This window comes from Protopterus annectens, chromosome 9.part0 (genome assembly GCF_019279795.1).
Source record: "Protopterus annectens isolate FY-2018-M chromosome 9.part0, PAN1.0, whole genome shotgun sequence".
Taxonomy (NCBI): Eukaryota; Metazoa; Chordata; order Ceratodontiformes; family Protopteridae; genus Protopterus; species Protopterus annectens.
The window spans coordinates 1,004,748,378-1,004,767,031 of NC_056743.1; the positions used below are offsets into that span (position 1 = coordinate 1,004,748,378).

An 18,654-nucleotide genomic window follows, 5' to 3' on the forward strand; every position below is an offset into this window, starting at 1 on the left:
CAGATGGAAAAATTCTGTTTGAGACATCCTTGCAGCCATACTTGGAGGACAGAAGCATTCTTGTTCTATTATACAGGAATGTTCCTTTATGCATTTCCACCCTTTCCAATACCCAAGGTAATTCTGAAGATTCAGAAAGAATTAACAAAGATCACTGTGGTGTGACCCCTTTGGGCACATACAGAGCTGGTTTTCCCTTTAAATGGAATTGGCCATGGGCAATTACCACAAGCTTCCTCACACACTGGATTTGCTCATACAGTGTTGGGGTGACTAGTGCACCCAAACTTAGAGCAATTGCTACTGTGATAGCCTCATGAGTTTTCCTTCATACATTTTAGACACGTTCCATGAGGATATGCAGAAGGCATTGAAGGAGGACAGAAAAATCTACAACTAGAAAATCTTATGTTTATAAGTGGAAGAGGTTTTCTAGGTGGTACTTAACCAATATCAGAGAGCCCGGTATGATCTTTACCCCACTGGTTTTAAAATATTTATGTGAGCTGCTCCATGATGGCTTATCTTATGCATCTATCAAGGTGCATCTTGCAGCCGCCTCAGCTTGTCTGCCCATGGATTCCCCGCTTTCATCTATTTTGTGGTCAGTTTATGAAAGGAGTATTGCACTTGAGACCCCCTGAGAAGCAATTTCCTCCTCCTCCTCGGGATCTTAATTCAGCAAGGCAAGTGTCTGTCATACCTCTCAACTGTACAGATTTGTGCAGAATGTCCATTTTTCATAAAACTGTGGTTTTCTGTCAAATTAGTGGCAAATCATTAAAGACTGAAGTTAGAAAATAATAGCAGATATTTGAGTTACAGACTTCATACCCTTCAAAATATTCATGCTAATGCAAAACCTGTTATTCTGTTAACTTTCTAAGTTTGTAAGAGCAATATTTAAAAATTGTCCTTACTTTTGGGCCTTTGCCCCACTTTTATATATGGCTTTGTCCAGATTTCTTGATCTAAGAGGTTGAGAGGTATGGTGTCTGCACTGCAGGCATTCATGATATGCCAACATTATCTGATTTTCCAAAAGGGACAGGTTTATTTTATGCACTAATCCTTATTTCATGCCAAAAGTTTTCTGAATTTACCCTGAATCAAGCCATCAATCTCCAATTTTTCTTTTTGGAACCTAAAAACAAGGGCAAGACGATTCTGTATACCGTGAATGTGCACAGGAAGCTTGAGTAATAACTTGACAGAACTAAGCCCTTCAGTAACTCTGAAAAAAATATTTTCTGTTCTGGGGGTAAGAAGGGTCAACCTGTCTCTGAACAAAGATTGTTTATTGGTTGTCCTCTGCTATTTTTTTTTTTTTTGGGGGGGGGGGTTACACCCACCATGGTAAATCCTCATTGGTAGCATATTGGAAAGGAATGGACTTGAAGCATGCTAGAGACAGCAACCTGGTCCTCTATTCATACTTTTACAAATCTCCACAAACTAGATTCTTTTTCAACTTCCAGACCAGACTTTTCATGACCATTCCACAGAGGCTTCCTAGATCCTTATACTTCCTCTTCCCAGGTAGGGTAAGCTTGGGGAATCTACCCATATGTCACTGAGGCAGTGTGAGTGATGAACATAGTACAATTGCATAAGTTCTACTTACTTGTAACAGTAGATGTGTGAATTTCACACTGCCTCAGTGGCCACATCTGCCCAACATACCCCTTATTTTGTATACAGTTTTATGTTATCTGACCACATTGTGGCGCTGGTTGGCTTTGGTGTTTTGTGGCTGTGAATTGGTTGGTTTCAGGCAATTCTTGGCTTCTGTTCTTTGTTTTTTCCTACCTGGCACTAAAAGCCTGAATAACGGACTTTCTTTGACAGGAATTTGGCTTCCCCTGATGGGAGGGGTTTATCCAGTCCCCTATCACAGAGAGTCAGAGGACGGGATTCTGAACTCTGGAAAGCTGCCAGTGTATGTTATTGTGCAGGCATAGAACTCATATGCCACTAAGGTAGAGAGAAATTCAAACATTTATTGTTACAGGTAAGTAGTACTTAGGCAACTGTTCTTTTATTTCTCTGTTCCAGGCCCTCTTGAAGGATATTTGTGTCTTTAGAGGATTCAGTAATCATGTCCAGTTTGCTGTCATCTGCAGTCTTGGTCAGTCTAGAGACTCTTGACATTTGCCTTGACTTCAGAGAAATAGATGTCAAAAGAAAGTGGCTCCAGCACGATCCCTGTAGGACTCCTCTAGTGACTGGTCTCTTTCCTATTTTAACTTCTTGTGCCAAATGGCTACCCATCAAGTGGCATACAGGTTTATGACTAATTTTGTAAGATTATCTACAATGCCCAAGTGCTGTATTGTGTTGAACACCTTGGCCAGGTCGAGGTAGGCAATATGCACTGTTTTGCCCTCACCTGTAGCTATGGTGACCTTCTTGATTAAGTCCACCAGGTTAAGTAGGCATGACCTGCCTATGACAAAACCAAACAGAGTAGAGGTTCCATTGTCTGTAAGTTTCCTTTGTCATTGTTTATCAGATGCATGATAATTTTTTTCCATGGCTTTGCATATGAGACTAGTCAGACTTAATTCATGGAAGGCCTCTCCCCTTTTGTAGAAGGATAACTGTTGCAGTCCTCCATTCATTTGGCACAAAGCCTGGCTGGAGGCTGTGGTTAAACAGAGATTTTGGTTCCTGACTGTTCATATTTCATGCTACTCAGGAGGCATCCTGGGATATTATCAGGGTCCATAGATGCAGTGTTTTGGTATTAGAGAACATGAGTACCTATGCTCTAGTGATTGTTGGTGGAGAAATGGTAGAGGGTATTTCCTAAGGGGTGGTGGGGGACAAAATTAGAGCTAAATTTATCAGCCAACAGTTTTGCTGTATTCTCTGGTTCCATATGAAACTGGCACACAATGCAGCTTATGTAGCTAGAGTAGTGGCGGGAGGTAAAACTATGAGATGGCATTCCTGGCTTCCCTTTCATGATTTTTTAGACAACTTTAAAACATTCTTTGTCATGGGTCCTCACTGTTTAGACCTAAAGTTAAGGACAAACTGCAGAAGAGTGATCAGGAAGGAACCACGTTGTTTTCCCTGGGAGTATCATTTGAGACCACCCCATAATCTGACAACAGAAATTAGAAGGGTACTAAATCACTCTAGTTCAGAAAGTCCCAATGTTAACCCTTTGACTACTCTTCTGGCAGAGGTGACATTTTCAATTGATGCCAGTCCAGGGGCAGAGGTGGTCCACAATACCAAGGATTCAAGGGTCCCTTTTCTTGGGAATCATCAGTGTCTCTGAAGGCATTCATGGGCCAGTTTACCTATTAATGTGTGTGAGCTGACCGTCATCAAGCAAGACATATGGGTGAGGAGAATAATATTCGGAGGCTATAGAATTCCAACAGTCCCTGCCATCCCCAGATGTTTACCCCTGTTTGAAAAACAGCCATCCAAGAGGTTCCACCAGACCAGGAGAAGGTCTAGGGTCTGTTCCAGATTGTTTTTATTACCAAAGAAAAACAAGGACCTAAAGCCTGTTCTAGATCTCAGTAGCCTAAAACAGTGTGTTATAGAGACCCAATTCAGGATGGTCACAGCACAGGTGATTTTCCCTTACAGGCAAATGACTGTATATGCTCAGTATACCTTCAGGTCACCTATCTCCATATCAAAATTGCCAGGGAGTCCAAGCAGTTCTTTTGCTTCCAGCAGGGAGCCATTCATTCAGTTATGAGGCCTGCCCTTCAATCTCACTCCAGTCTCCTGGGTGTTTACCAAGTGCATGGCAGTAATTGCAGCCCATCTGCAACTCTAAGGGACCCACATTCTCATATCTAGACAATTGGCCCCTAGACACTGCATCAGTGAACTTGCTTATCGCTTCCAGCGATCACTTACTTAAACTTTGCCTGTCCTTTGGTATCTCTGTATTTAGAAAAAATCCCAGCTTCAGCCTTCTCAGACATTGGTTTACATAGGCTACCATTTACACGTAACATTTTATACTAAAATTACCAAACAACAGACTCCGCTCACTAAGGAATTTCAAAATTTATTTTCCACTCTACTAGACTACCACTCTCCCAGCCACTCTAGACTTGAGACTGATGTCTTCATCCATACTTTAATTTCATGTGCTCAACTTTACATTGGGCTAATACAGTGGACCTTAAGCATACAGTGTCCCTTGCTATTTAAATCTATGAGTATTCCAAGTAATATGACTCAGGCCTGCAGACATCACCTAACATGGTGGCTAGAATCTCCTACAGTCTGTCAAGGACGACCATTCATCCTTCCCACACCAACAGGAACAGTCACCATGGAAGCCTTACATCTGGGCTGGGGGGCATTACAAGGGGAGAATAGACCAAGGAACTTGTACAGACTCAGTACCAATCTTCCTATCAGCATCCTGAAGATAAGAGCAAGCCTCCTAGCATTGCAAACCTTTCAGGACTACCTTCCTCAAGGGCTGATCTCTATTCACCCAGACAATGTTAGTAAAAGGGGTATTTCAACAAGCAGTGGAAACCAAGTCTTTTTTCCCTTTGCAGAGATACTATGAGAGTGTGACAATAGGCTATAGATTCACATTCCTTTTTCACAGCAGTGCACATTCTGGGGAAAGCCAACTGCCAAGTGGACATCCTCAGTAGATTCATTCTAATGCCTTATGATGGGTCTCTCAACCCTACAGTAGCACAGCTCATCTTCCGTTGCTGGGGCTAGCCTTGTTGCAGTCTTTGTTTTCTCATCAAATACCAAATGCAGCAACTTCATTGCCCTGATCTCTCCATAGAGGCAGTCATCAAATGACACTCTGGTCTGTTAATGGTCGTCTGGACTCCTCTATACTTTCTTTCTCTTCCCCTGATCACCAGATTTGTGCAGAAAGTCTTCATGTGCAAAGTTACTGTGATTTTCATTGCACCATTCAAATGATAAATCTGTTTCCCCTGGATAAGGCCCCGTCTCATGAAGCAACCATGGCTTCTCGATACACAACTGGATTGCTGTCCCATCAGTCCATCAAGCTTCACCGGGACATTCACTCCCTCAAATTAACTGCTTAATTTCTTCAATTCCAATAATGGCCTCTGTTCCTTTCCTTCCTCAAAGAGTGGTTCAGATATTAGTAGCTTCTCAGAAAGAATCCAAAATTTACAAAAACAAATTAAAGTGTTTCTACATATGGGCTTCAAACCAAGGACTCTATCCTTCCTCTGCTCCAATTCTGGCATCCTTGTATTTCCACTCATAATTTTTTATGCTAACTCCATCTATTCCAGAATTAAAGTACATTTTGCAGCTATCTCAAATTTATATATTAGGATCCCAGTCTCCATGCTTGCAGCACATAAACTCTGCATAACCTTCCTAAAAGCTTTAAATCTAAAATTGTATGTTCTTTCACCTCTTCACTAGAAAACTTAACTTACAAGTTTTATTTGGTGTGGAAACGGATTTTGAGATCCCCACCAATAATTTCAAATGTAAAAGCGTGGCTAATCCTCCCTTACACCCAGTTATAAAGGTGTTTGAAAAGACTTGTGAACGTGAAATTAGAGAGTTATTAAACAACAAGAGGAGACATAAGTTTTACAACTTGTCCAGAAAAGAAAGGGAGATTTTAGATAATGTGACTTATAATGAAAAATAAAAAGGTGGCGGCTTGGTAATTATGGATTATTTGGACTACACTGGCAGAATGACTTCTTTACTCACTGATATAGTATACCGAATTGCATCTGTTAATGAAATAAATATTGCCTATAGAGCTATTATTATTGTGCTTGATGAGCTTTTATTATTTTACATTTCTCTTGGTCTGTATGATTTTTTTGAAAACTGCATTTTCCTGTAATACCAATAATATTCAGAATTCTTAAGATCCATTTGAATATCAGGGATCCACCACTATGTCCACTCACTGAGCCCCTAGCCAAATTTGTTGATGGTAAACTTAAGTCTTTATTCATACAACTTTCCCCACATTCTCTCTGATTTCTGTGACTTCTTAGATAAACCCAGGAACACTGTGTGTTATGAAAATCATTTACTAGTCACCTTGGACATTAAAAATGTATACATGGTCATTACTCGTGAACAGAGACTACACTGGTTTGGTGAAGTGGTTTCTGAATTTGGATTGCTTTCTGGTAATGACATATTGCTCATTTCAGAGTTCATGAAGCTTATTTTGAGCAACAATTTTTTTTCCAACAGCGAATATTACAAGCATCTTCAAGGTGTTACTATGGGGGCCACATGTGCCCCCATTTTTGCTAATGGTGTTTTACTTTGGTGGGAAATTGAAAAGATTTTTAAAATGGACTTATTTACATACTGTGTGTTATTTTTGAAACCTGGATGACATATTTATTGTTTGATCCAGCAACAATGAACAATTTCAGGATTTTGTTGCTGAATTAGAATCAACTTCTACTTTTTTGAAATTCACATATAATATCCATGCCAATAAGATACACTTTTTAGATGTGGAAATTAATATAAGTGATGGTGGGAAATTTGATGCCACCAATTACCATTTATAACGATTATTTACACTTCAGTAGCAACCATCTGTTACATCAAAAGAGAGGAGTGGTCAAAAGTCATTCATGTGTCTAGATTAACTTCCAATGACAGTGTTTGTATTTACCAATTTGATATATTGAAAAGCATGCTCTTAGAACACGGTTATCTGACCACCATGGTGGATAGTTTTTACATGCAATAAAACACTTGAAAGCTGGAAAGATGCAAACTGGAGCCACTCGGTGTAATTCCAAGATTTTATTGCAACCACATATTTAGCACTTTCATCAGATTATATCAGACTTCTGAAGTAATAATAGATAAACTCTCCCAGCTAGGCATCAATCCATATGTAACCAGATTGGTAGCTAACTGGGTCACTGATAGAACCCATTCAGTCAAAATAGGAGAAGCCACCTCTAGTAGCAGGCCTGTAACAAACAATGTACCCCAAGGATCAGTCTTGGGGCCTCTACTGTTTGGGATATACTTTTCTGAGGTGCAAGCCAATACCAGTGGTCTGTGGCTGACCAAGTTTGCAGATGACTGCAAGCTGGGCACTTTCTTAAATTCCTCTAGTGATGTGAACATCCTCCAAGAAGGCCTTACCCAAACTAATGACTGGTGTCAGAAGCATGGCCTTAAACTGAATCCCAAGAAATACGTCATTACCCCCTTTGGGGAAAATGGCATCCCCACTAATTATCACATTAATAACAATGTACTAAGCATGCAATCAGTCGTGAAGGACTTGGGCACCCAGGTTGATAGCAATCTGACTTTTGACCACCATGTTGCCTCCGTTGTACGGAAGGCTTTCTACATGGCTCACCTCATACATAAGGGTATTTCATCCAGGAACAAGGAGGTCATAACATCCCTATACTCCTCCCTTATCAGACCCATTATCGAGTACAATGCCCCCTTCGGCATGTACCTTGCCAAGCACATGCAGCAGCTGGAGAGACCACAGAGGCTCCTGACCAGGAAAATCCAGGGTCTCAAACACATATCTTATACAGATAGGCTAAAAGCCCTGTCCCTCTACTCAGTCTCATACAGACTACTCAGAGGTGACCTATGTCTGGCATACAAGACCATCTCAGACTCAGCTTTGATGGAGTTGCTGCATATCCATAAGTCAAACTCCACTGCCTCAACCTGGTCTGTGACATTAATAGAATTTGTTGGCAGGATAGATTTGTGTCCCAAGACGACTCCGTCTGTGGAATAGACTCCCTCTCCATGTCAAGCTGAGCACCTCTCTAGCCCACTTTAAGAGGAACCTGGATGACTGAAATGGAAACAGAAAATACAACCCTGGGATCCCACCTGTGTCACTGCTGGACAGGGAAAACAGGTGCTAACTTTGTGGGAACATGGGCAAAATTCTTGGCTAGGTTTATAAGGCCCTCTGGGCCAATAGCCTAGTATTATCCTATTAACCTATATCCAAAATGGGCAGTAAAAGTGCCTTAGCCAGGCATGTTTCCACCTGTAATAATTTTTCTAAGTTTAAATTCTCTATTTATGGGTAACTTGATTCAGTAACATATGCCAATGATAGGCAAAACCGATTATTGCACATTGAAATTATTTGACAGCTGCATCTGAATGCCTCTAACCTTCCTGGTTTAAATGAAGCAAAATGTATTTCAAGTGAACTTAAATTAAGAGCTTCTAAGCTTTAGTTTTATCATCATGTATATAGTATTTGGACAGTACTGATTTGCCTGTTTGCCTTTATTTTTATTCATTGGTTGGTTTGTTAGATCTTAGCATCCTGACTGGTTTTAAGCCTTTATTCTTGGATTGGGTATTACAACTGGGGTATGTTACTTTGTTAGTTTTTGAGTGGAGCACATCTTTTTAATTCATTGGTGGGTTATTTCATTTTTGTAATATGACTGATCCATCTGTTTTGTACTGGGATTGGTCAACACTGTGGGGATGTGGTGTGTAGATAGTTTTTAATTGGATGTGTTTTTAGTCACATATGGTTCTGATGATGTCTTATTCTAGACGGAAGCGCTCAACCATATGTTAATAAAGTTCCTTGGAGTTTGCTGTTACTTGATCATTTTGGTTCTTACATTTTCTACTTTTACGTACCACTATTTCAGCTCAGTTTAATTTGGTTTTTGGAATAGCAAAGTAATGCAATATATTTCTCATGTCATGCCACACATAAACTAGCCATGTTTTGCTGTACCTACTGTTTATAAAAAGTTGTGTAGTATAGAATGTTTTAAATTAAGAAGATGTCACAGAGAGCAATAAGACACATCACAGATGAATTTGTTCACCTCCAAATTCCTGTAAAGGCCATAGGTATATGTTCTTTTGACAGTCTGGGGTGGCAGTTCACTATTACGCGATTGAAACCTTAGGTTATCGAACACCTGAAGGTCGACCACTAAATGTTGAAGTCTGAAAATTGCGAACAGATGTTTCCACACAAGGAAACGAGTCATTTGGCCTTTACGCAGATTTTGTTTTTTTCTCCGCTGTAGTGCGATCTCGGAGTTGGTATATTTAGTTAGGGGGGTGTGAGGAGCGAAGCCCCCCATTTCATTTCTGTTTAAAACTTTTTTTTATTTGGCCAAAGGCATTGTTTCCCTATGTGGAAATGGATGTTTTCAATGTTAAGGGTTCAATATTTCATGATCAACCTTTAGGTGTAAGATAATTTAAGGTTTTGATCACGTAATATAGACCCTGGGTTGGCACATCATCATACCTTTCAGCTGTTCAGATTTTCACAGAATCTCCAAATTTTTGCCTCATATATTTGGTCTGTACCTCATAATTTTTTTTTCCTGGCACATCACTGAGGATTGAATTCACTAAATAATGACATTGTTTTGAGTTTCAGAATTCATATCCTTCAGGAAACGCATGCTAAAACAAATCCTGTTATTTTAGCAACTTTCTAAGTTTAAAAGAGCAATATTTAACATCTACCCCAATTTGTGGGCCTGATCCCCCCATTATTTTAGGCTTTGTTCAGATTTCTTGCTTTAAGAAGTTGAGATATACGTACCCAGTTCAGGATTAATTCCTCAGTTGCGCCCAGTGAGTGTCATGATATGATCCACCTCCATGAGCCTGAATTTGATTAAGGATCATAGGAGGTTACTAAGCTAACAGCCCTATGGCCCTTACAAGCCTAGCCAAGTTCAACCCTACTTCCCTAGAGTGTCTGTTTCTATCAGACACTAAAATCAGCACCTATTGCCCTTGTCCAGGAGGGACACAAGTGTAACCCCCGTGGTGAATTTCTGGATTCCCATCCAGTTGTCCAAATTACACTTAAATAGGGTCAACAAGGGGATCTGTTTAACATGAACTGGAAGTTTGTTCTAAAGGTGAAGTTAACCTTTGTGAGACATATTTGTCCCTCCACCAAGTTCTGTTGATGTTACAACTCAGGTCACCTCTGAGCAGTCTGTATGACACAGTAAAGTGACAGAGATTTCAATCTGTCCACATATGACAGATGTTGAAGACCCTGAATTTTCTTAGTAAGAAACCTTTGTGGCATCTCCAATTTCGGCAGGTGCTTGGAAAGGTACATACCAAAGGAAGCGTTGTACTCTATTATTGGCCTGATGAGGGAATAGTACAGGGGGGGATTATGACCTCCTTTTTTCTGGAAGCAATGCCCTTGTTTATGAGATGAGCAGTATAAAATACCCTTCTTACCACTGTGGAGAAATGATGATCAAAGATAAGGTTACTGTCAACCTCTGTGCCCAGATCTCTCACCACTGAATGTGTGCATAGGGTAATTGCTATTGATGTGGTAGTTAGCAGGAACAGTGCCCTTGCTGAAGGGGATGATAATGCATTTTTTTGCATTATTTAAGACCGTGACTTTGGCACCAATCATTAGCCTGCATAAGTCCATCTTGCAGGATGTTGACATATTTAGGGGACTGAATGACTTCTATTTTGTAGTCATCAGCAAACTTTGTTAGCTACAGACCTTTAGCGTTTGCCTGTACTACGGAGAAATAGATTCCAAACAGTAGGGGTCACAGAACCAATCCCTGTGGAACACCACTGGTTATAGGATTGGCTGGAGGAGGTGGAGTTCCTTATTTTGACCATATGAGTTCTATCAATCAGCCAGTTTGCAATCCACCTGACAATATATGGATTGATAGCCAGCTGGGTGACTTTATCAATGATGCCTGAGTCTAGGTAGGCCATATGCACAGATTTGACTTCATCTAGGGCTTTGGTGACTGTCACAAGGAAGTCCACTAAGTTTAACAGGCATGATCTCCCCTTGACAAAGCAAAACTTGGTGGGGTCGAGAGTTTAGAGATTTCCTATATCTTTGTTGATAAGGTCCATGATGATTCGCTCCATGGCCTTAAAGATAAGGATGGTCAGACTAATGGGTCTATAGTTCCCGAGGTTAGTGGACACATCCCATTTATGCAAGGGGATAACAGTAGCTGTTTTCCATTCCACTGAGATGAAGTCAGTGCTTAGGCTGTGATTGAAAAAAGTACCCAGTGGTGGTGTTAATTCCTGTTTTAATCCATATAGAACACAGCCTAGGATGTTATCTGGTCCCATAGAGACTGTATTTTTCACCCTGCAGAGGGTGTTTAAGACCTTCTCCTTAGAGATACTAGGAGGGGGACAGGTGGTAGGGATGCTTTGGGGCATGTGTGGCAGTGACAGGGGAGTAAAGTTTTCACTGAACCTGTCATCCAGCAGGTTTGCTATATCCACATGTTCTGTATATGTAGTATCATTAGCTACAAGTTCCGCACAAATCTGTGCCTTTTCTTTGAGATTATGGATGTAACTAAAGAATGCCTTATGGTTGTCCTTAGTTAGCGAGGCTAATTTGGACTCGTAGATAGCTTTGGAGGACTTCACAAGAAGTCTTATTTGCTTGTTTAAGTTGAAGATGGAGAGTTTCCAGTTTTGGGATCATTCTGTCCTACTCTTAGACAGCAATGTCTTTCTGTTATTGTACAGCCTGTTGATGGCAGATGTCCACCAGGCAGGTTTGTTCTTCCTTGAAGATCTTGCTTTGGTCCTATGAGGTATGGCAGAGTCAATCAATTGTAGATATGTGTAAATTCTGACATAGGTGTCTGTTCCATCAGTGGGGGGGGGGGGGTTGTGAAGCTATTTATGCCGCCTTGTAAGAGGTTGTAATTTGCCTTGGAAAAGTTTTTTTAATCTAGTTTTTGCTGGGGGGGGGGGGGTCTGGTGTTATAGTTATCTCTAGCGAGACTGAGATGACAATCTCACCAGGGAGGACCACACACTGGGGGTGGTACAACGGTCCACCACATGTTGGTGAGCACCAGAACCAGGATGTTTGAGCCCCTTGTGGGGGGTGTCAGCCAGCTGGTCCAGGGCACTGGAGTTTACGACGTCCAAGAACCTTTCAGCAAGTGAGTTAGAACACGTATAATTTACCCAATCAACGGACGGGTAATTAAAGTCACCTAAAACCAGGGTGTTCGGTTGTATCTTAATTGACTCACGAAAAACACTTCTGTAAAAGCACCCACTGGTAATCTCTAAACACCAGGATGCATCACGACAACAAAGCGCTGGGTAAAAGTTGTAGATCGAGGTAGGCTGAGTGGATGTCCTGATTCATGGAGGGGGTCCTATAGCTGGCAGTGACTTGAAGAGAGGTCTTACCAACAATCACTTGCACCTGAAGTAAATCAAGGGAATCATGCTGTTAAACCAATCTAGTGGTATAGTTATCTTTAATGAATATTGATACACCACCTCCTTTAGCTTTCATGCCTTCTGTTTCTGGTCTGAACATGTGGAAGGAAACGTAACCCAGTATGGCTGGGGTGCTCTCCACAGTCTTAAACCAGGTCTCTGTGACTACACAAATGTCAGTATCTTCCAAGGTAAGGACTGCTTCCAGTGAGTGTAGTTTCAGGTTCAGACTCCTAGCATTTAGCAGCATAACCTTGAGATTGGTTTTTAAGAGGGTATTTTTACTTCGGGAATTTTGTTCTTGTAACATTGCCTAAAAAGGCACTATAGGGTAGCACGAGCCTTAGCCAGTAACCAAAATTCCAAGGGTGACAGATGAAGACCATCTCTGGCAAAGCATCCAGGTCTGTCGATCATGTCCTCCCAGGTTGACAGATACTGGATCTCCTTAGAATGACACCAGAAACTAAGCCAATTGTTGAAGTCAATCATTTTTTTGTTCTTATTGTGGCATCATCCTAGGCAAAGGTAAAGTGCTATTTAGGGCTAGGGACATACCTGCCTGAGACACACAATCGGAGAGCTCAATCATGTCTCTCTTCATATAGTCCATTCAGGTATGTTATGTCACAAGTCATTCACACTAACATGGACTATGATGGAGTCATAACAGTACTTGTTGAGAGACTTGAGTGCGTGTGTGATGTGATGGATCCTGGCACCTGACAGACAGCTGACTGTAATGTTTTCTTTATCCAGCCTGATGAGAGAGACAGATGTCTCACAATGAAGTCGCCTATGACTAAAATGTTAGGTTTTGTGTTTTACCTTAGGGGCTTGTTTGGTGAGAGACTGGTGTTTGAGATATTATGTGTACTATGTTCTGCAGGGGATATATTATGTGATGTGTGCTTGTGTTTGGGAGTTGTTTGATGTTTAGGTAAGCTTCTGGTAAGGACCTCCGCATATGTAGGGTTATGTGTTGGTTTGGTTAGTGGTGATGGTGGGCTGTGCATACTGACAACCTGCTTAGTGTCAGATTACTGACTGGTGAGCGAGAGAGCTTGGATTCTAGATTCTTACTATAGATGCATCTCTCACATATTGAATTTGTGTAAACTAGAAGAAGTAGGCTATCAGTGCACATGAGGCAATTGGTACATTGCCTCAGGATGACCATGTTGACCACGATGGCTGGAGAAACTGTAGAAATTGTCTGTCCATAATGCTAGGTAAATTAATGTGATCAGAAGTGGGGAAAAGACTGAAAGGACCAGGTAAGGTAAATGGAAGGAGAAGAGGTACAAATAACGAAGTCTTGGTGGGTGAGACCTGTGTTGGTACCTCAGAAGTTATGTTGACAGTTCCACTTGACTGTGAAGCACAATTGCGTGAAGCCCTGATGGAGAACAAGCAGTGTACTAAGGGAAAATTTACCATGTAAGAAGTTTGCATCCATAACAGCCAATGGTAACCACCTCTGCACAGCAGTGCGCAATGGTGCACTTTGCGCAAAGCCACACAAATGTGGTGCTTATGTAGCAAATGAGAGCAAAGTGTTTTACAGGAATTAAACAATAAAAAAGCTCAAACTGAGCCAAGTTCCAGCTACCTCCAATCAGATGAGTCCTAATTAGGCACTCCTGCCACAAGGGTGCACAGGGGAACCCTCTCCAACAAAAGATACATGGTTTAGTGTTCAGTTTATGCAAATAGAATTAGATTCAGCAGGTCTGAATTGAGTCTATGCTAGAGCAAACAAAGTGCAACAATTGAGTAAAAACAGTTTAAATAAGTAGTGATACTGTAGAAAATACAATGAAAACTTGTACTTAAGATTTGAAGAAATCAGCAGATACCTCAGATTGATCAGATGAAACCAGCAGAGCAGCAGCTAGTCGCCAAATTCCATGGAGCTTTGCTAAAACAAGCACACACCCGTGCAAATGCTGTGGTAATACAGCAAATGGGAGCAAACTGTTTTACACAAACCAACCAATAAAAAAGCTCAAATTAAGCCTACCTTCAATTCGATGAGTCCTAACTGCGCAATCCTGCCAAAAGAGTGCAGGGGGAACCCTCTCCAACAAAAGATACATCGTTTACTGCTAAATTTATACAAACAGAACTAGATTCAGCAGGTCTGATTTGAGTCTATGCTACAGCAAACGAAGTGCAACAATTCAGTAAAAATTTAAATAAGAAGGGATATGGTAAAAAAATACAGTTCAAGAGTGCAAAATACAATGAAAACATGTACTTAAGATTTGTAGAAATCAGCAGATGCTTCAGACTGATCAGTTGAAAACAGCAGAGCAGCAGCTGGGTGTCAAACTCCATGGAGCTTTGCTAAAACAAGCACAAATCCATGCAAATGCTGTGCTTATGCAGCAAATAGGAGCAAACTGTTTTACACAAATTAACCAATAAAAAAGCTCAAACTGAGCCTGTTTCCATCGACGTTCAATCAGATGAATCCTAACTGCACATTCCTGACAAAAGTGTGCAGGGGGAACCCTCTCCAACAAAAGATACATGGTTTAGTGCTAAATTTATACAAACCGAACTAGCTACAGCAAGTCTGAATCTAGTCTATGCTACAGCAAACTAAAAGTGCAACAATTCATTAAAAACAATTTAAATAAGCAGTGATATGGTGAAAATGCAGTTCAAGTGTGCAAAATACAATGAAAACCTGTACTTAAGGTTTGTAGACAGCAGATGCCTTGGATTGATCAGATGAAACCAGCAGAGCAGTAGCTGGTTGCCAAACTCTGTGGAGTTTTACAGAGATAAAAAGAGAATGAATGAACAATGTTGTCTCAACTCTCTCGACCTTTTATGTCCAGATTCATGTGGAAAAATCAAGGGGAAAACGCTTTAAATCACAGACCATTTAACTACTGGTATTATTGACGTTTAAATTGGACAGATTAAGAGGTTTTGAACTAACATACATTCTTTGAAGGAAAAAAAAAAGCCTGTAACTGCAATTGACATTATATTACTTACTATAACCCACCATCTTTTCTTAAAAAAATCATTAGTTTTAGGAGGGGCAGAGTCAAGTTTTAGGTTTTGTATTGGAACATTACCGCACTAGACGCGCAGTAGCAAGGACCGCCCAAAGCCCGCCCACTACTCTATGTTTCCCTGTAATTGCTAGTTTTACAATGAATAAACATGACATACTAAACGTCACCAAATACAATATGGTAAACAGTGTAGTTGAATCTGCGCGTTATGCATTCTATATAGCAGCATACAACTAAAGTATTTCTAGTCCTCTGGAGAACAAATGCCGAGAAATAAAGACAGATTTTATTATTGCTCTTATAAACTTAGGACACAGAATAGCAGGATTTGTGCTAACATGCATTTTCTGAAGGATCTAAAGTCTTTAAAACAAATGCATGTCACTATTTTGTAACTTCAATCTCCAGTGATTTGCCAGAAAAAAAAATTTATGAGGAACAGAACAATAATATGAGGCAAAACGTTTTTAAATATAGTACAGGGGTCCTTGTACTGCGATAGTTGAGATGTATGAACAGGGGTGTAGCCAGAAAATTACATTTTGTACTCACAAACTCTTTACTGCCTTCCAACCAACTTGGCATTTAAAATAACAGGCACAGCTTTCTAAATGTTGCCCCCGCAGCAATTACTAAATGTACATATTATTTTCAGTGTTTCCATCTAAAACCATTAAAGATTCTGTTTTATTTTTAGATTAGCAAACCTTTCTGTAAGCAAGTTATGTAACTGTTGTTGGAGGCATTACTTTACACAATTGTAGACATAATACAGAATGAAAAGCCAACAATTTCCGAGTGATATAGGTAAAAAATGTACTTTGTAAAGTACAACGTATATGCAGCCTAGTTACAACCTTGTGTAAATATATATCACTTTCTGAGAGACTGAAAACATAAATCAACAAGTCCTGCCAGCATCTCCAGATAGGTATCTACCCAGATGGTGGCGCAATTAGCGCGTGGCTCCCACTGATCTATTCCGTCACAAAGGGGTGGTCCCTTCTTTGGTGATAGGAAGTGGGCAGACATGCTCTTAGAAGCGGTAGATACAGAGTAATAAACTGGAGTATACTTAATAGCTTCCTGGTGACCGGTGTCAGTAAGAACTGATAGAAGCTGCTGTAGGTTCTTGGACCTGGAATGGAACGGGTAAGTTCATTGAAAGAGAGTGGCCTAGATTGCTATATAACTGATGGATTTGCTACTTTTGCAGTGTTTTAGACTTAGTTTCCCTAGTAGAGTAATAACCACTCCCGTTTTTTAATATAGTACAGGGGTCCTGTACTGCGATAGGATGGATCGACCCCGATTCGAAATGGCAATGCGCCTCCCCTTTCTGTGTAACGCGGGTCTCACGACATTTAAAAAAACATTGGAGTTTGAGAGCTGATATTTGTGTTGTACGGTTGCATAAACTATCTCCTCCTTCCGTACTGAAAGTTAAGACTCCTCTTAGTGCCTCCTCCTCCTCCTAGCCCTGGACCATTTGACGCATTCTCATTAAAGAGGCCCTTATCTGCATTGTTTGGATTAGCGAGGAGTATTTTGGATTTTAGAGTTGACGCTCCCTTTTAACAGTACGTAGTTACTTCGCTAACTATTCACGTAATGATATAACGTGTTTTTGTATGCTGACGTACATACTGGTATACACTAGTTAAATAACCAACTTGTTCGCTGATAAATGTAACGTGCTTGTCCACAGTTGTGACACTTGGGATTGCGATGTATATATATTTTTTGTTGGTTAATGTCTTTGGTCACGGTTACATATGCCTGATTGAATTGTTTCTTAACTGTAGTCTCAGTTTTGAGTATTTGTCATCAGGTCTTGCGTGCATAATGAACATTTGACATCATAGTTTAAAACTGTATGTGTCTTAACATTGAGCAAGTTGATCTGTCGTACCTTCTTGATATGTATCTTTGCCAGCTTTTGAGAAACAATGAACTCCTTTGATTGTATTGCAAGTCATTTTCAAGTGTACCTCGTTATGAAGTTCGCTCTTTATTTCGAGTCTTTAGAAGTCATCGTGTGGCTTTGTATTAGAACATCACCCCACCGCAATTTTCGTCCGGGAATGGGCGGTGCTTAGATGATTGACAGGGCTGAGTGACAAGCCATGCAGATTATACAGTATCACGGTGATTATTTATAACGTAGGCTTCTTTATGTTATCTTTGGAGTTACCACAGCTTTTAGTATGTAAAACGGAGATTAAACAAAATTATCCGTATTTTCTATATTTGTAAGTACACAGTTGAAACCACCGCATGTCCTGGGTGACTTGCTTTGTACTTTGTCTTAACCATATTACTGTGTTGTAGGCACACCGGACCCATAACCCGTGGACCCCAGCTTTCTTTGGTATAATGTGCAGTAATTGCTTGTGGAGGGGGAAACCCTCTGCACCCCCATTTGTCATTAAACATTTTTCTGGAGATAAAGCAACAAGCAGTATTCTAAGGCAGTGGGATAATAAATACATACAATAAAAAAGATCGCCATCCGCTCCTTTACAGAATAGGAATTTTAAGTATGTGTAATAGTTTTTATACGTGCAGCATACTATGTATTCGCACCCCTCCCCTTTAAAGAATTGCAAATTGGAATTCCTGGTACAAGCAAATAAGAGAGAGAAGGCTTTGTATTGAAGTAACAACGTTTAGCATACTCGTCTTTCTGAGGATGGGTTTCCCATGTTTATTCAAAGCACTTTTCGAAATAAACGTCGTGAGCAAAGTGCTAGGCGAGGTTTGGGCGGTCCTTGTTACTGCGCATCTGGTGGTGGGGTAATGTTGTAATACAAAACCTAAAATGCATACAGGTAAGTGTCAGCAGATCATATGTTTACATATTACAAACTGAGATTATAGTCAGTTGACATATTTATGGGTTACAAGTTTTACGAGTGTAGGCACTGAAATGCACTACTACACAGTCAGTGTTGAGACTTTATCTGATATAATATTGATGGTAAACAGTAATGAATCAGATTACTTTTTCAAAGTAATGGTTTAGTTGAAGCTGGTAGTAAAGTGCCACACTTCCATTTGTTCCACATTATCCTGCTACAGTAAAATAGCTAGATATGCAGCAAACTCTTCAGTGAGATTACACCATTGCTGTGCCTTAAGGAAACTACACTGGTTAGAACTTCCCCATCTCCTGCACTTGTCTCAGTTTAACATGGCTTACAAAATCTTCTGTTATTCTGCAAAAACTCCATCATTACATGACTTGCCCTAGACCCCTATTCCTGTGGCAAAATGCTGCGGTCAAACAATAAGCCCCTCATACAAATCTCAACAGCACACAATCGTGCTGGGGTCCACCTACTCTCATTTATATTGCTAAGATTTGGAACTC

The 18,654-nt window shown here is 40.4% G+C and overlaps 1 protein-coding gene across 2 annotated transcripts in view; it reads left to right on the forward strand.

Moving 5' to 3' along the window:
* Positions 1 to 16,275: 16,275 nt before the first annotated feature.
* Positions 16,276 to 18,654, forward strand: part of PRKAG1 (protein kinase AMP-activated non-catalytic subunit gamma 1) — a 525,734-nt gene continuing 523,355 nt past the window's right edge. Inside the window, exon 1 of one of the 2 annotated variants that reach the window (XM_044083782.1) lies at positions 16,276 to 16,433. In XM_044083782.1, coding sequence (XP_043939717.1) covers positions 16,425 to 16,433 — 9 coding nt within the window. In that variant the 5' untranslated portion in view covers positions 16,276 to 16,424. Of the gene's footprint in view, positions 16,434 to 16,743; positions 16,862 to 18,654 lie in introns of those variants that run through there. The other variant, XM_044083783.1, reaches the window with a different exon arrangement.